General features: G+C 51.6%; 3 protein-coding genes across 5 annotated transcripts in view; 1 reads left to right on the forward strand and 2 right to left on the reverse strand.

Annotated features, from left to right (window-relative positions):
* Window positions 1-1,063: 1,063 nt before the first annotated feature.
* Window positions 1,064-4,089, forward strand: P2RY11 (purinergic receptor P2Y11). The gene is made up of 2 exons (XM_077329755.1): window positions 1,064-1,643; window positions 2,654-4,089. The coding sequence occupies exon 2, from the start codon at window positions 2,690-2,692 to the stop codon at window positions 3,716-3,718; it is 1,029 nt and encodes a 342-aa protein (XP_077185870.1). The 5' UTR covers window positions 1,064-1,643; window positions 2,654-2,689; the 3' UTR covers window positions 3,719-4,089.
* Window positions 4,090-5,020: 931 nt separating this feature from the next.
* Window positions 5,021-15,016, reverse strand: EIF3G (eukaryotic translation initiation factor 3 subunit G). Of its 2 annotated transcripts, none has more exons than XM_077329757.1 (11): window positions 14,864-15,016; window positions 13,029-13,078; window positions 12,448-12,540; window positions 12,265-12,353; window positions 11,861-11,920; window positions 10,480-10,584; window positions 9,332-9,521; window positions 9,137-9,244; window positions 8,537-8,673; window positions 7,622-7,728; window positions 5,021-5,125 (listed from the first exon to the last, which is right to left on the reverse strand). In XM_077329757.1, the coding sequence occupies exons 1-11, from the start codon at window positions 14,881-14,883 to the stop codon at window positions 5,110-5,112; spliced, it is 975 nt and encodes a 324-aa protein (XP_077185872.1). In that variant the 5' UTR covers window positions 14,884-15,016; the 3' UTR covers window positions 5,021-5,109. The 2 variants fall into 2 exon arrangements, with proteins under 2 accessions (XP_077185872.1, XP_077185871.1); XM_077329756.1 differs by having other exon boundaries at window positions 12,448-12,564.
* Window positions 15,017-16,087: 1,071 nt separating this feature from the next.
* Window positions 16,088-18,944, reverse strand: part of DNMT1 (DNA methyltransferase 1) — a 43,761-nt gene continuing 40,904 nt past the window's right edge. For both annotated transcript variants that reach the window (XM_077329760.1, XM_077329758.1), the window contains exons 33-34: window positions 18,097-18,187; window positions 16,088-16,603 (exon numbers count right to left, since the gene is read on the reverse strand). In XM_077329760.1, the coding sequence (XP_077185875.1) occupies window positions 16,566-16,603; window positions 18,097-18,187 (129 nt within the window). In that variant the 3' untranslated portion in view covers window positions 16,088-16,565. The remainder of the gene's footprint in view (window positions 16,604-18,096; window positions 18,188-18,944) is intronic.

The raw sequence follows: 18,944 nt of genomic DNA on the forward strand, positions 1-18,944 counted from the left end.
GGAGGGGGGACTCTGTGGCCTCGGACCCCACTGAAGATCAGGGATGCCAGCCTCCAGGTGGGGCCTGGGGATCCCCTGGAATTCCAGCTCCTCTCCAGACTGCAGAGCTCAGTTCCCCTGGAGGAAAGGGCTGCTTGGGAGGGGGGACTCTGTGGCCTCGGACCCCACTGAGGATCAGGGATGCCAGCCTCCAGGTGGGCCCTGGGGATCCCCTGGAATTCCAGCTCCTCTCCAGACTGCAGAGATCAGTTCCCCTGGAGAAAAGGGCTGCTTGGGAGGGGGACTCTGTGGCCTTGGACCCCTCTGAGGGTCAGGGATGCCAGCCTCCAGGTGGGGCCTGGGGATCCCCTGGAATTCCAGCTCCTCTCCAGACTGCAGAGCTCAGTTCCCCTGGAGGAAAGGGCTGCTTGGGAGGGGGACTCTGTGGCCTTGGACCCCACTGAGGGTCAGGGATGCCAGCCTCCAGGTGGGGCCTGGGGATCCCCCGGAATTACAGCTCCTCTCCAGACTGCAGAGATCAGTTCCCCTGGAGGAAAGGGCTGCTTGGGAGGGGGGACTCTGTGGCCTCGGACCCCACTGAGGATCAGGGATGCCAGCCTCCAGGTGGGGCCTGGGGATCCCCCGGAATTCCAGCTCCTCTCCAGACTGCAGAGATCAGTTCCCCTGGAGGAAAGGGCTGCTTGGGAGGGGGGACTCTGTGGCGTTGGACCCCATGGAGGGTCAGGGAAACCACCCTCCATACAGGACCTGGGACCCCCCCAGAATTCCAGCTTATCTCCAGACTTTTTCCCCATGGATAAAGGGGCTGCTTTGAAGGGGGGACTCCATAGGAATATGAGGTCCCTCCCTGCCCCAAACCCCACCCTCTCCCGGCTCTACCCCAAAGTTTGCAGCCATTTCCCAACCCAGAGCCGGCAACCCCAAGTCTGAACAGCTCTGTCTGGGCTTCACGCGGCTTTTGGCCTCCTGTGCACGGAAGCGATCTCAGTGCTGACTGTGCACAGTAGGGTCTTGTGTCAAAAATTCAGGAAGTGGTCAGGGCTTCGTTTTAACTTTTCACTTCCTCCGTGACAACAATGCTTCTTGGCTAGCCAGTGGAGTCTTCTGCTTTACGCCCAGAGGAGTTGGAAGCGAGGAGGGGAGAAGGGCAGTCCGAGGGCTACCGACCCCTAAGTGGGTCTGGAGTTTGCTCGGAATTATAAACAGTCTCCAGATTTCCGCGATTACCCAGGAAGAAATGGCAGCCAGAGGATGAATTCTGTGGCCTCCCATCTCCCAAATCCTTCCTTCTCCAGGTCCTTCCTCCTGATCTCCAGGAATTCCCCTGGAAGGAGTTGGCAACCCCTGAGCTGTGTTAAGTCAGAGAGCGCGTTCACTGAAGTGGGCTGCGGGGCGATGTCTGACCCTTATCTGCAGGGATCTCCAGAGGAACTGGAAGGAGAACTCTGCTTGGTGAGACCAGACCTTGATCTCGCCCAGTTCCTTGTCTCCAGCAGAGGTCAACCGAAGGGAAGAAGCACTTGTGAACCGATTTTGCCTTCCAGGGGTTTTCATAGTGGCTGGCAGAACCACAGCGTGGCAGCGTCTCTCTCCGAACCTCTGCAATTATCTTTTCCCACCAAGAGGTCAAAGTAGGACTGGAGGTATGTAGATGTTTGTTGTTTCCATGGCAAGAAGGGCTTCCTGTGGTCTTAAGAACCTTGGACTACCCTGCAGGATCCCTGTCCCAGCAGTCTCCAGGACTGACCCGGCTTAGCGTTGAAGATTGGATGAGTTAGAAGGACCAGGTGGGGTGGGGGTGGAAAAGACCTTAGCCTGAGATCCAGGCTCAGAGGCAGAAAGTCCCAGGTTCAATCCCCGACATCTCCAGGTGAAAGGACCAGGCAGGAGGGGATGGGAAAGACCTTGGCCTGATACCCTGGCTCAGTGGCAGAGCCTCTGCTTGGCAGGTGGAAGGTCCCAGGTTCAATCCCCGGCATCTCCAGTTAAAAGGACCAGGCAGAAGGGGATGGGAAAGACTTTGGCCTGAGACCCTGGCTAAGTGGCAGAGCCTCTGCTTGGCAGGCAGAAGGTCCCAGGTTCAGTCCCCGGCATCTCCAGTTAGAAAAACCAGGCAGGAGAGAGGGGAAAGACCTTGGCCTGAGACCATGGCTCAGTGGCAGAACCTCTGCTTGGCAACCAGAAGGTCCCAGGTTCAATCCCTTGCATCTCCAGTCAGAAAAACCAGGCAGGAGGGGATGGGAAAGACCTTGGCCTGAGACCCTGGCTCAGTGGCAGAGCCTCTGCTTGGCAGGTGGAAGGTCCCAGGTTCAATCCCCAGCATCTCCAGTTAGAAAAACCAGGCAGGAGGGGATGGGGAAGACCTTGGCCTGAGACCCTGGCTCAGTGACAGAGCCTCTGCTTGGCAGGCAGAAGGTCCCAGGTTCAATCCCTGGCATCTCCAGTTAGAAGGACCAGGCAGGAGGGGATGGGGAAGACCTTGGCCTGAGACCCTGGCTCAGTGACAGAGCCTCTTGCTGGGGATGCAGAAGGTCCCAGGTTCAATCCCCGGCATTTCCTGTCAAAAGGACCCTTAATGGATCAGGGATCTGATTCAGAAGGCCACTATTTCAGCAAATCCATATTCTCATCCCCGCCCTTCTTTCTCCCACAGAGCAGACCCCCTGGCTTGAGCAGAACCCTCACCATCATGGCCCATTCCTGCAAAGAGGGCTTGGATGAGTTCCAGGAAAAGCTCTGGCCCATCCTGGCTCTGCAGTTTGTTTTGGCTCTTGCCGGCAACGGCTTTGCCCTCTTCCGTTTCCTGACCCGCGAGCGCTCCTCCTGGCACACGGGCATTGTCTACGCCTTCAACCTGGCGGTCAGCAACCTGCTCTACGCCTTCTCCCTGCTGCCCCTGGTGCTGTATTACTACCCGGAGAAGGACTGGCGCTACGGCCTGGCCTTCTGCAAGCTGGACCGCTTCCTCTTCTTCGTCAACCTCTACGGCAGCACCTTCTTCGTGGCCTGCATCAGCCTCAACCGCTACGTCGCCATCGTCCACCCCTTCTTCGCCCACGGGCGCCTGGAGCCCCGCCACGCCAAGCTGTTCAGCGCCGGGGTGTGGGCCCTGGTGGCAGCCCTCTCCGCACCGGTGCTCCGATTCTCAACCACCGAACTGAGAAACGGTACTCATGGCGCCTCTCGAACGGAGTGCCTCGGGAGCACCTCCAAGGCCCAGCTGGAGCAGTACTGGCCCTACAGCTTGTTCCTCTTGGCGTTCGGCTTTGTGCTGCCCTTCCTCTTGACCACCCTCTCCTGCGGGGCCATCCTGGCCACCGTCCTGCGCAACCAGAACATCACCGTGGCTGAGAAGCGCAAGGTGAAGCTGCTGGTGTGCGCAGTGGTTGTTCTCCATGCGCTGTTTTACCTGCCGTTCCATATCCTGCGCAACCTGAACCTCCGGACCCGCATGGGGGGCACGGAGGACTGCGGGGCCATCCGGTGGATCTACACCCTCTACCAGCTGGCCAAGATCTTGGTCCACTTTCACATCTGCATCTACCCGCTGGTCTACGCGGCCGTGGCCGACAGCTTGAAGGGAGTCTGCTGTAGGTGCTGTGGGCGGCGGAGAGCGGAGGAGAGGGGGGGAGGGGGGTCCTTCAGGCTGTGCGACCAGGCCCCCCCTCTCCCCCCAGAGACGGCAAATAACGTAACGGGAAATAAAATCCCAGCCTGAAAAACAGGTGAGAACCACAAAGGTTAGGGGTCTAACCAAAGACAGAAAAAGTGAAGCAGTTTATGATTAGAGCTCATAAATGTTTAAAAATCATGGATATCTTTATTTGGGATCAGGAGGCGAACTTCTTCCAGGTAGAACTGGCCAGGGATTCTGGTTGGTGGGGGGGGGGGCATCATCTGGGCACGGAATTGGGGTCAGGTGACTAGGCAGGTGGTTGTGAGTGTCCTGCATAGTGCAAGGGGTTGGACTAGATGACCCAGGAGGTGCCTTCCAACTCTAGGATTCTAGGGGGCACACAGATCTCAGAATGTACACCACAAATGCCAGATTTTGTGGCCTAATAATGGATTAAAAAACGTTAAAATAAATTGTTTCTATTTTTCTATATTTGGTTTTATCCCCCTCCCATGGGGGCACCCCCCACAATCAAAGCTGACAGTCTTGTGCACTCTGCAGTTCTTAAATCTTTGCTGTCCAGGAGGGCAGGTCTTGGTGGAGAGATTCAGGTCGGAGACAGGACTCTGAGGAACCACAAATCTGAAAACTTGCTCACGCAACTCCCACCCCCCAGGGGTGATTTCACCACACAAAACAACACTTCTGTCTTTGAAAAGCAGAAGTCATGGGAACGTAAGGACAAAGAGAAGCAACGTTGGATCCGGTTCAAGTGTCTGTGTGATGCCGTGGCCAAACCACAGGAGTCATCAGGACGTCCCCCAGGAGGCCCCTAACTCCAGAAGCCTTCCCCCTGTGGCCCCCCAAGCATCACTGCCCCAGTCTTATGAACATAAGAGAAGCCATGATGGACCAGGACATGCAGATGGCCCCATGTTCACTCCCCAGAATCTCCAGTGAAAACGGCCAGGTAGGAGGGGATGGGAAAGACCTTGGCCTGAGACCCTGGCTCAGTGGCAGAGCCTCTGCTTGGCAGGCAGGAGGTCCCAGGTTCAATCCCCGGCATCTCCAGTGAGAAGGACCAGGCAGGAGGGGAGGGGAAAGACCTTGGCCTGAGACCCTGGCTCAGTGGCAGAGCCTCTCCTTGGCAGGCAGAAGGTCCCAGGTTCAATCCCCGGCGTCTCCAGTTAGAAGGACCAGGCAGGAGGGGATGGGAAAGGCCTTGGCCTGAGACCCTGGCTCAGTGGCAGAGCCTCTGGTTGGTAGGCAGAAGGTCTCAGGTTCAATCCCCAGCAGGACTGGGTCAAAATTCAGCACGGCAAAGGAAGCAGGTCACCTCTGAAGTGCTGCTGGACCACTCCCTCCAGGGACGAGCCTGCTTGGACAGAAGGAGACACCACAGGAGAGAGTAAACTGAACCTTTATTATTGAGTGACCCCTCCCGTGAGAACGGGAAGTGGCTTCTGCTGAGGAAGAGTGCCGGGCAGCAGGTCTCAGTTGGTGGAAGGTCTGGAGGGAGAAGAAGAGAATTGTTAAGCGTCTGGGCAGGAAGGGAGATCTGGCGATCAACACGGGAATGGAGAGAATCAACTTTGAAGATAGAAAAGTGGCCTTCCAAGCCACGGGGTGGGTGATAAAGCTGGAAGGGGCAGCGCTTCTGCTACATCCCTAAGAACTGGACGTAGCTGTGCGTATCTTCTGCTGCCCTCAGCTTTGCTTTACTTCACTTACAGCCTGTTTTCCTTCAAGGACTGGGGTTCTGCCTCCCTTCCCGAGCCAAGCAAATATAGACAAGTGGGACGGTTTGTAGTGAATACAGTAAGAGAAAGAAAAAGCCTGTCCCAAGGCTACTATAGGGGAGCAGGTGGTATTACAGCATCCCAAGAGCCAAAGACCGATATATATGCTATATTATTTAACAGAGGTTGAGTTTCACAATTTGGATATTCATGACATGTACATCCAAAGGACAACAGTTGGGGAAATTTTCCATTTGAAAACGGGACATATCTAGAAACCGTTCTGGTTGGATCCTACACGAGAATTAACAAACAAGAACGAAGAACCCTTTACTTCATTTATTTTGTATAGTAATTTTAGTAATCTATAGTAGCCTTGGGATAGGTTTTTCTTTCTCTTATTGTATCCCCTTCCCAAGCCAGGCAAAAGAAACAACAAATCGTGTGGACGAGATATGAATCTATGTTTTTCGGAGCACTGGCAGTCTTCAAGCAAAGGTTGGAGACACACTTTTCTTGGATGCTTTAGGATGCTCTGGGCTGATCCTGCGTTGAGCAGGGGGTTGGACTAGATGGCCTGTGTGGCCCCTTCCAACTCTATGATTCTGTGATTCTATGATTCTATAGTGCTTCTCTTCTCTTCTCAAGCCAGCCATTCATCCGGGTCCCACCACCAACAGGCCACCCAGCACTATAGGAGCAGCACCCAAAAGAGTTACGGGAGCTTTACGGGCCATCTTCTGACTTGAGGCAACCCTAGCAGATTCGTGTGGATTGCTGTGCTGGTCTGTCAGAATCCCCCGGGTCCTTCTGGCATGATTAATTGCTGCCTGCCCTTGTCCTGCTTGCTAGCTACATGTTTCTGGCCCCTAAAGGTTATTCTACTTGTTCGGTTTATAGCTACTCGTTTCTCACTGCAGTTCCTTGCCTCCCCCTTTTTTCTTCCCCTCCATTTCCTGCCCCTCCGTCTAGCCTTCTGATAGCTGCTGTGTTTCATCTTCCTTTGAAATCCATTCCCAAGCGGAGGGGGAAACTGTGCTGTACTGACTCAAGTTTATAACCCTCAGTTCAGTCTACGAAGCTGTTTGGATGTCTTCTTTCCGGATTAAAGAACCTTTCTTATACAGAAGTTTGGCTTATTGGGAAATCGAACGCTCTGACAGTCTGAAGCGACAGGACGATGTTGGAGTCCTGCACATGAAAGCTTATCCCCAGAATTAAAGGCACCGCTGGACTCAAACTTGTTCTACAAGCGTCCCTCGGAAGGCCCTCTGATAGGGCTTGCAAACGGAGGCCCTTTGCGGCTTCTTTGATGGACCCTGTCCGCCTCCTGCCAGGCCGTCAGCTTTCCCCAGCTTTATTGCCTTCCCCAGTGACTTTTGACTCCTTCATAGTGTGACCAAAGAGTCACGGTCCAGGATATCCGCCCAAGTCACAGGCACAGAGAAAGCCCATCCTGTATAGATCAGGCGCCCTCAGCTTTTCTGATCCGGAGGGCACCTTTGGAAGTTTGACACAGGATGGCGAGGGCGACCACAAAATGGCCACTAAGGGAAACAGCCATACACACACCCACCGCATAGGGAAACCCAAGGAATTAAACACATTGGGATACAGGAGATAAAAGAAACCTAAACTAAAACCACGGTACAGCAAAAATAAGAGTCCAGTAGCATCTTTAAGGTCAACCAAGATTTATTCAAGGCAGGAGCTTTCGAGTGCAAGCACTCTGTGCGTGCACTCGAAAGCTCCCACCTTGAAAAAATCTTGGTTGGTCCAAAAGGTGCTCTTGGACTCTGTTTTTGTTGTGTCTTGCTGGGCAGGAATCAAACCCATTTTCTAAGAACACTTGACAGGTGCTGAGGAAGGTGTGGGTGAGCACTGTGGTGCCCATGGGCACCAAATTGGACACGCTGGGCATAGAAATTTACCAAGGAAGCCTTGACCTAAGTCACAATCCTGGAGTGGGTAGGCCATCTAAGGCTCCTTTCCTTCCTGACTCCCCCAGAGTTCCTAGAAAATTTCACTGCGGTACAAGCACAGACTGAAGCTTTTTTCTCATTTGAGACAGGAAATTTGGACATATTTTCACTGGAAATGGTCCTGACCTAGCCTCCTTCCTGACACGCTCGCTTTCTGCTTGCGTGGAACAATGCCCCACTGTTGCAAATCTAGTTTCTTTCAGAGTCGACACCCCAGGTCTGGAAGTGGGTCCCCGATTGCCTCTGGGAGCTCCCCTCAGCTCCCCCCTCCCCATGACACTTACTTGGCCCATTCCACGTTGAGGATCAGGTGATCGTAGCCAAAACCAGACACTCCTGCGATTGCCCTGGCAGCATCCTCCCGGCGGTGGAAGCTGATAAAGGCAAAGCCCTGGCATGGGAAAAACCAAGAGGGTAAAGGTAGGGGAGCCTGCAGGTTGGCAAAAGAGCTTCTATTTGGCACGCAGAAGGTCCCCGGTTCAATCCCCGGTATCTCCCAATTAAGGGGATCAGGTTGTGGGTCAAACGAAGGACGCTGGAGAGCTGCAGAGGTAATGTGGAAGACCCCAACCGGAGACCCTGGAGGGCAGCTCCCAGTCTAAGCAGACCATCCTGACTTTGACGGACTAAGGGGTCTCTTCTCCACTAAGCCCCCCTTCCCTAAGAGGTTTAGCATGGAGCACACCAAATCTGCTCCAGATTCCCGGCTCCAGAGAAGTCAAAGGGGCCTCAACCAGGGCCAGGGCTTTTTCGGCACTGGCCTGGTGGAGATCAGGGCCCTGTGGGACTTGAAACAGTTCTGCTGGGCGTACGACACAGATTCACTGGGTTTCACTGGGCCTGGGTTTGAGGCCTGGAAATGCCACCAATAAACTGTTTTCACTCCACAAAGGATAAACATGTGTACATCATTTAGAAATGAACACAAAGCGCTTTACGTCCCCCCTCCTTCCTACCAGAGAAAAGGAGGTGAATTTCCTGTTTCGATCTATTTTATTTGTAGTTTTTCTCTTATGAAATGTTGCAAGCTGCCCTGAGCCGTCAGGGAAGGGCGGCATGTAAAGTCGAAGATAAATGAATACATATAAGGCAGCTTCGTGTGTCCAGGGGAAAAGCCACAGGAAAAGGGGGGACGGGGGACTGTGCTTCCCCTGGGCCTTTTCCGCCCCTCGCCCGCCTTGCAACCTGCCTGTCCTCACCTTGGACTGGCCGGTGGTTTTGTCCTTGGCCAAGTAGATGCGGGAGATGGACCCGAAAGGACGGAAGAGCTCCTGCAGGTCGGTCTCTCGGGTGTCCTCGGAGAGGTTGGTGACCCGGATGGTGGCATTGTCGTCCGCTAAGAGGGTGGGGGGAGAACAGAGACCCATTTCACCCAAAGACTAATGGACAGGTGGAATATGCGGCTGCAGGAAGTGGCGGTGACTACAAGCACAGACGCTTTCAAGAGGGGGCTGGGTAAGCACGTGGACCAGAGGTCCGTGAGTGACTCTGAGCCACAAGGTATAAATGGAATACTCTGTCTGGGGCAGGGATGCTCTGTCTTCTTGGTGCTTGGGGGGCAACAGGGGAAGGGCTTCTGGCTCTGCTGGTGGACCTCCTGATGGCCTCTGGGTTTTGGCCCCAGTGTGCTGGATTAGATGACCCACTGGCCTGACCCAACATGGCTTCTCTTATGTTTCCAAGCAAACCTAGCACGAGGAGTGAGAAGAAACAGGGCGGGCCCAAATTGCTGCCAATGAATGGCCACGGCCAGCTGGCCATGGCAGATTTCCCCTCGGCCCCACCCGAACGTCACCCACCTCTCCGGTTGGGCTGCATGGACTCCCCTCTGCGGCTGGCTCCATCTCTCAGGCTGGGAGGCACGTACTTCCCGGTCTTGCTCTGCTGGGCTTGCACCGGCTCAGGCTCTGCGGAAACACGAGGTCTTGCTTCAGAGACAGGGGCCCAGCTCTCGCTTCTCCCCCCCCCCCCCCTGGAGCTCTCCCCGCCCTCACCTCCGGGCAGCTTGTCCTTCTCGCCTGTGGACAGCCCCAGCTGCTCGGCCAGCTCCTTCTGCATGGGCCCCAGAGTGTCCTTGTAAGGGCAGCGAGTGGTCCAGTGGTCGCCCTTGCAGATCCGGCAGGACACGATCTTCCCTCCTTTCAACTTGTTCATGGGGTCTTCCTCCTCTTGGCAGTTCAAGTCCTGGCAAAAGGGAGGATCGAGTGACCGGAAGCCCCTTTGCCAACCACCTGAGGGTCACACGGCCTCTTGGCTTGCAAAGGGAATGGGGAGCGATTGGCTGTGCTACAGAAACACAACAATCACACTGACTCCCAAGCCCAATTTGAGGCGTTGGTTTTTACCTTCAAATCCCTACATGGCTTGGAACCTGAGTATATATTCCTGCCCAGGAATTAAAATCATAGGGAGAGGACCTTCTGACTGCCCCCATCAATCAAAGAAGCTCATTTAGTGGGCACACTAGACAGGGCCTTTTTGGTGTTAGCCCCTTCCTAGGGAGATCTGCTCGGCCACTTCAACTGGATCTTTAGGAAGCAGCTGAATGCAGGTTTATTCAGGACCGCATTTGGTTAAATTAACTAGCAGGCCTGCAGTTTTTTTTTTAAAAAGTTGAAATATATATTGTGTTTTATCTCTGAGCTTTTCTAAATTCTCATTTTCCTCGCTTGTGTGTTTAAATCTGCAGAGACAGGAACTCAGAAGCTGAGCTATAAATCAATATAAAATTTAAACAGTTATTTATTAAAGTGCGCCAATATTAGGTTAAAAACAAAGTAAAAACCGTATTAAAAAACTACAGATCTGTACAGTTTTTAATATGGTTTTTACTTTGTTTTTAACCTAATATTGGTGCACTTTAATAAATAACTGTTTCAATTTTATATTGTTTTATAGCTCAGCTTCTGAGTTCCTGACTTTGTTAAGGTTGGGTTTTTGTTCCCTTTTTGGGTTTGTACATTGGCAGAGAGACAGGGTGGACAAGATGGGACGTACTATCGGATGGACCACTAGAAGAAAACTATGTTGGTCTTAAGGATGCCCCTGGACTCAAATGTTGTTCTGCTTCTTCAGACAACCACGGCGACCTACCAGAATCTATTAGGACTGCAAAGTTCATTCCCTCCACTCCGGCACTCACCTCCTTGCTGGTGATGAAAGTCATGAAAACATCATCGCTCACGGTGGTCGTGGCCACGTTTGGGCCTGGAGCATCAAATTCTGAATTGCCGAACTTCTTCCAGTTCTAAGAAACAGAAGAAAAGAATAGAAGTGGAGCCTCTGGATTTGCTTGCGATCACTGAAAGGCGAGAAGGATCCAGCAGATCCCAAATACAGAACGTGTTGCTCAGGAATTCCACAGAAAAAAGCCCAAAGGAGATTGACCTTTGGAAAAAAATGCCTGTAAAAAAGCCGCCAAGGCAACAGACTTTGATTCTGGGTGCTCCAGTCCTCCTCAGGGCAGAAAAGTAACCAAAAGGCTACACACTAATGAAAGTCATAGAATCATAGAATCATAGAGTTGGAAGGGGCCATGCAGGCCATCTAGTCCAACCCCCTGCTCATAGAATCACAGAATCATAGAGTTGGAAGGGGCCATACAGGCCATCTGGTCCAATCCCCTGCTCAACACAGGATCAGCCCTAAGCATCTTAAAGCATCCTAAAGCATCCACAAAGTGTACGAGATTTGCTATCAAGAACCATGAAAGCAAACTGAAATGGAGAGGGACTATGGCTCAGTGGCAGAGCCTCTGCTTGGCATGCAGAAGGTCCTGAGTTCAACTCCTGGCATCTCCAGTTTAAGAGATATGGCAGGGGATGGTGTGAAGGATCTTGGACTGAGACCCTGGAGAACTGATGCCAATCTGGCAAGATGAGATGGTGCAAGAGAGGTTATGGGACTAATTCAGTATAAGGCAGAATCACATGTTTATTACTATAATAATTAAAGGGTGGGGGCTGTGGGTTAGAGGCAGTGTTTCTGCTTAGCATGCAGAAGGTCCCAGGTTCAATCCCCGGTATCTCCAGTTAAAAGGACCAGGCAGGAGGGGATGGGAAAGGCCTTGGCCTGAGACCCTGGCTCAGTGGCAGAGCCTCTGCTTGGCAGGCAGGAGGTCCCATGTTCAATCCCTGGTATCTCCAGTTAAAAGGACCAGGCAGGAGGGGATGGGAAAGACCTTGGCCTGAGACCCTGACTCAGTGGCAGAGCCTCTGCTGGGCATGTAGGGGGTCCCAGGTTCAATCCCTGGCATCTCCAGTGAAAATGGCAGGCAGAAGGGAATGGGAAGGAACTCTGCTTGAGACCCTGGAGAGCAGCTGCCGGTCAGAGCAGGCAATCCTGACCTTGATGGACCAAGGGTCTGATTCAGTACAAGCAAGCCTTGAGTGTGTTTGTGTGTACTTTGTGTTGTTGTCAGCTTTCCACTGGACTGTAAGTTTAGGCGGGGTTGAAATTACTTAAACAGAATCCTGGCATGCTGGGGGAGGGGGAGATGCCACAGTCCTCACTTCCTTACTCACCTTTCGCCTTGCCACAGCTTTGGATGCCTTCCGGGTCTCGATCCGAAATGTGCGAATGATCTGCCGAACACAACAGCAAGTGGGTCAGACTCCAGAAAAATGTGCACAATTGTTCCTCACTCAAGGTCAGAATTCAGGGCTATGCCCCAGTCGCACTTACAAGCCCCCCCCCTGCCCAAACCATCCTTGTTCGTGAAGCCGCTAACTGCCTTCCGTCTGAAGGATGTGAGCACTGGGGGAAGCTGGCTGGGAAACCAGGACAGGGGTTAGTCGGATGGCGCAGCAACTGTAATTATAAATTAGCCAGAGGGATAGGAGGGACTCCTAAAGTTCCCCCTTTTTCAACCTTGTTTCTAAGTGTTCTCCGCCTCTCTTGGAGGGGCACCGAAAGACAGTTCACTCACCTTCACCTTGTGACCATCCTCCTCTTCCCTGTATTCAGTTATTGTTTTGATATTGCCATCAATTAGCTCCTTGGGGGAGGGGAGGGGTTCTGCGAATGAAGCGGGGAGAAACAAGGGATGAGGACTGTTTCCACCACTCTCTTCTCGGGAGAACAACCCAGGGTTCGGCTGGCTGGTTCTTACCTCCTTTCACCAGCTCTGGCTCAACAGTCCGTTCCACGCTAGTCACCCCACTCAGTGGAATGTCCTTCAGCAAGTCACTGGTGATGCATTTGTCTGGATGGGGAAGCAAAGTAGCATCTATGGTGGGAGGCAAGGGAGCATCAGAGCGTGGATTAGGAGGTGCAACGCTTCCCTCTAGTGCAGGGGTAGTCAAACTGCGGCCCTCCAGATGTCTATGGACTACAATTCCCAGGAGCCCCTGCCAGCGAATGCTGGCAGGGGCTCCTGGGAATTGTAGTCCACGGACATCTGGAGGGCCGCAGTTTGACTACCCCTGCTCTAGTGAATCAGGAAGGGGTGCAATGTGCAATCTCATTTCCAGAGGGAGGGCACTGAGTTTCTGGTCATTGCACCTCAAAGGAAGGTCTTATAGTACTGGAAAAGCTGCAGAAAAGGGCAGCTAAAAGGATCCAGGAGATGGGACACTTTCCCTAGTAAGAAAGGCTAAAGAGGTTAATGTTTTCTGGATGTTCTCAGGCCCCGCCTGGAAATTGGCATCCCTAGTTAGTTCCCATGCCCTGTGGTAGAAAGCAGTCTCTCACCATCATCTCCTCCTTCTTCTTCTACTTGATCTGCCCAGCTGGGCTTGGAGCTGAAACAGAGGAAAGAAATTTAAGGTTCTGTTCTGAGGCCTCTGGATTTTTTTTTGTATTTATTTTAATTTTTATTTATTTAAAATGGACTCCTTTGAACCCTCATGTTCCGGAACATGCTTTCCCCAACCCCTTTCTAGCTATTCACCATCTCTGTCCTTCTACACCGAGTCCATGTAACATGAGGGGGAACCCATGCAGTCAGCAACCATCTCCTTGACACAGTGGCTTTCTACATGCAGGGAACTGCTTTTGCTCGGAGGAACTTTCGGTCATATAAGCTGCCAGCTGTGACCAGACAGCCTCCGAAACAACTGGGCCATCCTGTTCTGCCACTTCACTGGCACCCGTTCCCTTCCAGCCTAGTGAGGACTCACCTCACCCTGTCCACCCAGTGAGGTGGAGTGAAAAGTTTTCCAACACAAGACATTTTGTAGTGCTAGTCACACACGGAAAGATGTCCACCCCACAAATATAAACACAAGTTTTATGCCAAGAATTGCAAAGGCTCTTGTGCTACAAGGCACGTTAGAGGGGATAATATTTTTTGAAAAATGCATTTACGTCTTTACATGTATGTGTGCAAGCTCTGTTTTGAGTTCTTTCAGTGAGGAGTGTTCCTGGGATGGTGGCTAAAATATGATTTTGTTATGTGTGCATGCTGGCAGGGGCTTATAGGAATTGTAGTCCCTGGACATCTGGAGAGCCACCCTGTGGGCTGGATCCTATTGTGGAATTTTTGTACTGTACAATGTCATGCTTTACTTCAGTTCTGTTTTTCAGACTACTGGTTGGTTCTACAACCCAAATCCTACTTTGCTGTTTAAAGAATGTCCAGTTCTGTTGATTGGATTCACTCCTTCTGTGTACTTTGAGTTCCAGAGGGAAAGGAACAACAGAAATAATACAAGTAAATAAATTTGTAAGCCACTGTGGCGGCTCCTGTTAAAGACAAAAAAGGCAAAATAGGAATTTTCTAAATAAAAAACAACGCCATTCTTGTACACCAAAGTTGCCAAGTGGGAAATTCATGGATATTTGAGAGTGGGGTATGAGAGAATCCTCATTGAAGTACAATGCCAAAGTCCACCGTTCAGATCAGTACCTCCAGGCCCCACCTGGAGGCTGGCATCCCTGACCCTTAGTGGGGTACAGGGCCACAAAGTTCCCTTATCTAAAACAGCACTTTGCCAGGGACATCTGGGGGCACCTGGCAAATGGTACCTATGCTGAAATTTAATATATATATATATATATTACAATACTATTTTTACATTCTATGAAAAGTTTTGTTGCTCCATATAGACCAAATTTTGAATCAAGAACCTCCCCGGTCAATGGTGTCCTGCTTTACCAATGTTAAAATCTGGTCCCCTTAGTTTAATATCAGTATTGTTACATTGATATCCCTTACATTATTATATTGATATTGTTCTACGTAAACGTTGCATACGTTTTATGTAAACCGCCCAGAGCCGTAGGGAAGGGCGGTATAAAAATCTAAATAACTAACTCAACTAAATAAAGTGAGTTTTGTAGGCCGCCCTTCCAGGACAGCCCAAGAAGGGAACCAGCGGGGTCCAACCACCAAGCTGCGGCAGCCTGCGGCTAATCCGGGCGAGGCCTTCCTCCTAGTCGGTGTCCCGCGTGGCCCCCGGGGCAGAAGCCTTCCCCTCCCCACCGCCCAGGTGGGGCCCGGCAGAGACACGTGTCCTCGGAACACGCGCGCGCCCATTCCCACGAGCCCCAGCCCTCGGGCCCCCCCGCCCCGCTCCGCTCCTCACTCGTAGTCGCCGGTCGGCATCTTCGCCCGCCGCAGCGCCGGCCCGAGCAGGAAAGCGCAGGCCTCGAACGCGGCCTCCGACCCCACCACTTCCGGAGCCGCGCGCAAAGGACCCTGGGGGAACGCCCTGATTGGCCGCCGCCTTCCGGACGGCGGCGGCGGCGGACCAAATTTCACGGGCGGGCGGCTTCGCGATGTGGGCGGGGTCGCCTGGAGGAGGAGAAGGAGGGAGCGGACGTAGAGGAAAGGGAAGCGAGGCGCTGCCGCGACGTCCGGCAACAAGCGACACCCGCTTTATTTATCTATTTATTTATCTTGTTTATTTGTTTAGATTTATATACCTCCCTCCCTTGTGGCTCAGGGGTGGCCAAACGGTGGGTCTCCAGAGGTCCATGGACTACAATGCCCATGAGCCCCTGCCAGATGGCCACCTCTGCCATATGGGGTGTGTGTGCAGTCTAGCATGGAGATCCTGCAATTGTAGGGCAGTCTGGCAGCCAGGCAAGAGACGGTGGGAGGTGGTGGGTCATTGCCTGGCTCGGCATCAAGACCTTGAATCTCCTTGGGGGCTTCACATCTAAATGGGCTGACCTTGCTTAGCTCCCAAGATCCGATGAAGTCAGGCCTTCCTGAGCCATCCAGGTCACGGCTCAGTAGCAGAACCTTTTGTGTTACATGTATTAGCTTGCAGGTTCCCTTCTCATGGCTTCAGTTAAAAGGACCAGGGCATCGGTAATGTGATGGGCGTCTGCCTGAGAATCTGGTGAGCGGGTGCCTGTCTGGATAGATACTGAGCTTGATGGACTGAGGGAAGCTAGCTGCATGTGGGGGAGGAGCGAGAAATCAAACCTGGCTTTCCAGATTAGAAGTCCGCACTCCTACCTACTACACCAAGCTGCCAAAGCTGTGCATATCATCAGGGGGAGGGAATGTATATAAAAATGAACACGGGATACCTGTAGCTCTTCAGAAGGGCTTGAGTTAAAACCCTGGCAATCTCCAGTTAAACATTTCAGGCAGTGGGTGATATGAAAGGCATCAACCAGAGACCCCAGAGAGCTGCTGCCAGCCTAAGCAGACAATGGTGATCCTGAAGGATGAATTGTCAGCCTCTGTATAAGGCAGCTTTGTGTGGTTACAAGTCTCCGTCGTAAACAGATCATAGCCAAACGCGTGAGAGAAGCAAAGCCATTCACGGAAAGGAAGTCAGAGATGTCCCTTTGCATAATTTATAGGAGAGATTTATTGGAAGAAATATTACAACATATAAAAACTACATAAAGTACACTTGTATAAAGTGGCGGATTAATTTTTCCAATACAATGCATAATAAAAACATCGTCCTTACCCCCCTTCCCTCCCCCAAACGCACGCATACACACACACATAGCCCACACACGCACACGCATGAAGTGGCAGGCACTGTACAATTGATCACTGGAGAATGGTCTCGTGTTGATTGTTTGGAACATCGAAACGGCTTTGAAAGAGACAAACACTGCTCACAGATACAGGCTGAACAGAGACAAATAATAATAATTAAAATAAAAAAAGAAATACACCCCCCCCCCCTCTGCCAGCTTTCAGCTAGTGCAGAGGGAAGAAAAAACAAACAAACCCAGAAACAATGACCAAGAATTAAAACGATCAGTGCATGTTTGGGTGTTCATGTGCTGGATCCGAGGAATCAAAAGAGAGCGCATTTAATCCGAGATGTCCATCTTTTCCCGTTTGATGGTATCTGCAAGGGGGCACAAAGTAGAAGCAACAGGGTGAATTCCAGAAAGGTGTCATCTTGTGGCTAGAAGCAGAGCCTCTGCTTGCATTCGCAAGGTCCCAGGTTCAATCCCTGGCTACTCCACTTAAAGGATGAGGTAGGAGGCAATGTGAAAGGCCTCCGCCTGAGACCCTGGAGAGCACCTGGCTGTCGTTTTGAGTAGACAATACTGACCTTGATGAACCAAAAGCCTGATCCAGTATCAAGCAGTGTTATGGCTTTTCATTTAAAACTGTATTTGTATTTATTTAAAATATTTCTTGGTTGCTTTTCTTCCTGACTGAGCTCAAGCACACAAGAGACAGGGCCTTGTCAGTGGCCGCCCCACAATTATGGAACAGCCTCTCCAAGGAAGATGAAACAGACCCTGTTGCTCTTTCAGAAGCAGCTGAAGATGGCTTTTCAGGACCACACTTGATTAAAAGCAGTCTGAAACTTGTGATTTCAAATTTGGTTTTATGTTTTGTGTGTTCCCTATCTTACGTATTTTTATTTATTGAAAATATTTATCAGCTGCTTTTCTCCAGGGCACCTAATAAATACTGTAAATAAAAATAGAGATTTGAATGAAGAGACGTGAAACAGCCTTATATGCAATCAGACTCTTGGTCCATAAATACATCTGATGGGCAGATTTTTACAAAACGTTGCTTGGGTAGTAGCTGCCGCCTCAGCCCCAAGATCTGCACCGGGTGACCGAAGGTGAGTTGTGGTAGCCATTTTGTGGCTGACTCCACCGGATACGGGAGCCATTTTGTGGCTGTACCCAACCCACTGTGGCATAATTCCAAGTGTCCGTAGCTGATTTAACCAGCAAGAGGTAAAGGACAGTGACCTCCTATAAAACACAAACCAAACCTGAACACTACATATTAATAGGGTATGGCATGCCCCATGTGGTCTGCCTCCCTCCAGGAGTCACAGATTGAAGAGCTGGTTTTTTCTACCCTGCTTTTCTCTACCTAAAGGAGTCTCAAAGTGGCCGACAAACACTTTCCCCTTCCTCTTTCCACAACACACAACCTGTAGGTGGGGCTGAGAGAGCTCTAGGAGAACTGCTCTGTGAGAACAGCTCTAAGAAACTAGCCCAAGGTCATTCAGCTGACTGTATGTGGAGAAGGAGTGGGGGATCAGACCTGGCTCTCCAGATTAGAGACCACCAGTCTTAACCACCAGACCAAATTGGCTCTCAGACAGAAAAGGAGGGTGGGGGGAGAGACAGTCTTCATGTGGGGAACGCATGAAACCACTGGATACTGAATCAGATGCCTGATCCCTCACAGTCATTGTCCACTCAGCTCTCCAGGGCCTCAGGCACACCATCCCCTGCTGTCTGGTCCTGGGGCCACTGGGGATTGAACCTGGGACCTTCTGCATGCCAAGCAGAGGCTCTGCCACTGAGCCACTGCCCTTCCCCTGAGAAATGCAGTGCTCAAAGCCGGGAGCCCGGAACGTACCTGTGGCATCCTCTTTCATTTTGGCCGACACACACGCTTTGATCTCGAGTCCAATGGCTTTGGCCAGGGGTGGAGGCACTGCATTACCCACCTGGAGGGGAGAATAGACAGTCGGGGCAGGAGGAGGAAGGAGAGAAGATTAGCCCACAATGTTCACAAACCTGCGAGATACTAAGCCTGCTATTTGCAGGCCTCACAAGCATTTTAGCAGTGGGATGTCCCCATCTCAATCAGCCGCATACATTGACCCAGCTTCATGCGTAGAACCCCAGCACCTTCATAGCTGGCATGTTTTTAAAAATACAACTGTTGGGTTTTAGGAATTGTTGGAAGCTTTATTGGCTGGTGTGAACTGGTTGTCATGTGGTCTGGTAGTTCTGGTCTCTGATGTTTTGTCAGTAACCGTGGCTGGCATCTTCAGAGGTAGGATGGCAGATGGGAATGAATAAATGCACATTCTGGCAAGATCACCACCTGGTGAAATGTCAGGGGCTAAAACTAACAGACCACGGCCATCTAGGCTGGAAAACCTTGGCCGGAAAACCTGTACCAATCTGCTGGTTTCACTTTGGACCCTCAGAAATTATGAAAGTATCCTGTTCATGCCTACTTGCTGGTTCAAGGGGGTGGCAGGTGACAGTGGATGAGCGAGAGGGTTGTGGGTGTCCTGCACAGTGCAGGGGGTTGGACTAGATGACCCAGGAGGTCCCTTCCAACTCTATGATTCTACTTGCTAAAAAGAATATTAGAATTATAAGAGTTGGAAGGCACCTCCAGGGTCATCTAGTCCAACCGCCAGCACAATGAGAAACGCGTCTAGCTGCAGACTGTCATTTTCTTAAGAGGCA

The sequence above is a fragment of the Paroedura picta genome, chromosome 3 (genome assembly GCF_049243985.1).
Source record: "Paroedura picta isolate Pp20150507F chromosome 3, Ppicta_v3.0, whole genome shotgun sequence".
NCBI classification, from domain to species: Eukaryota; Metazoa; Chordata; class Lepidosauria; order Squamata; family Gekkonidae; genus Paroedura; species Paroedura picta.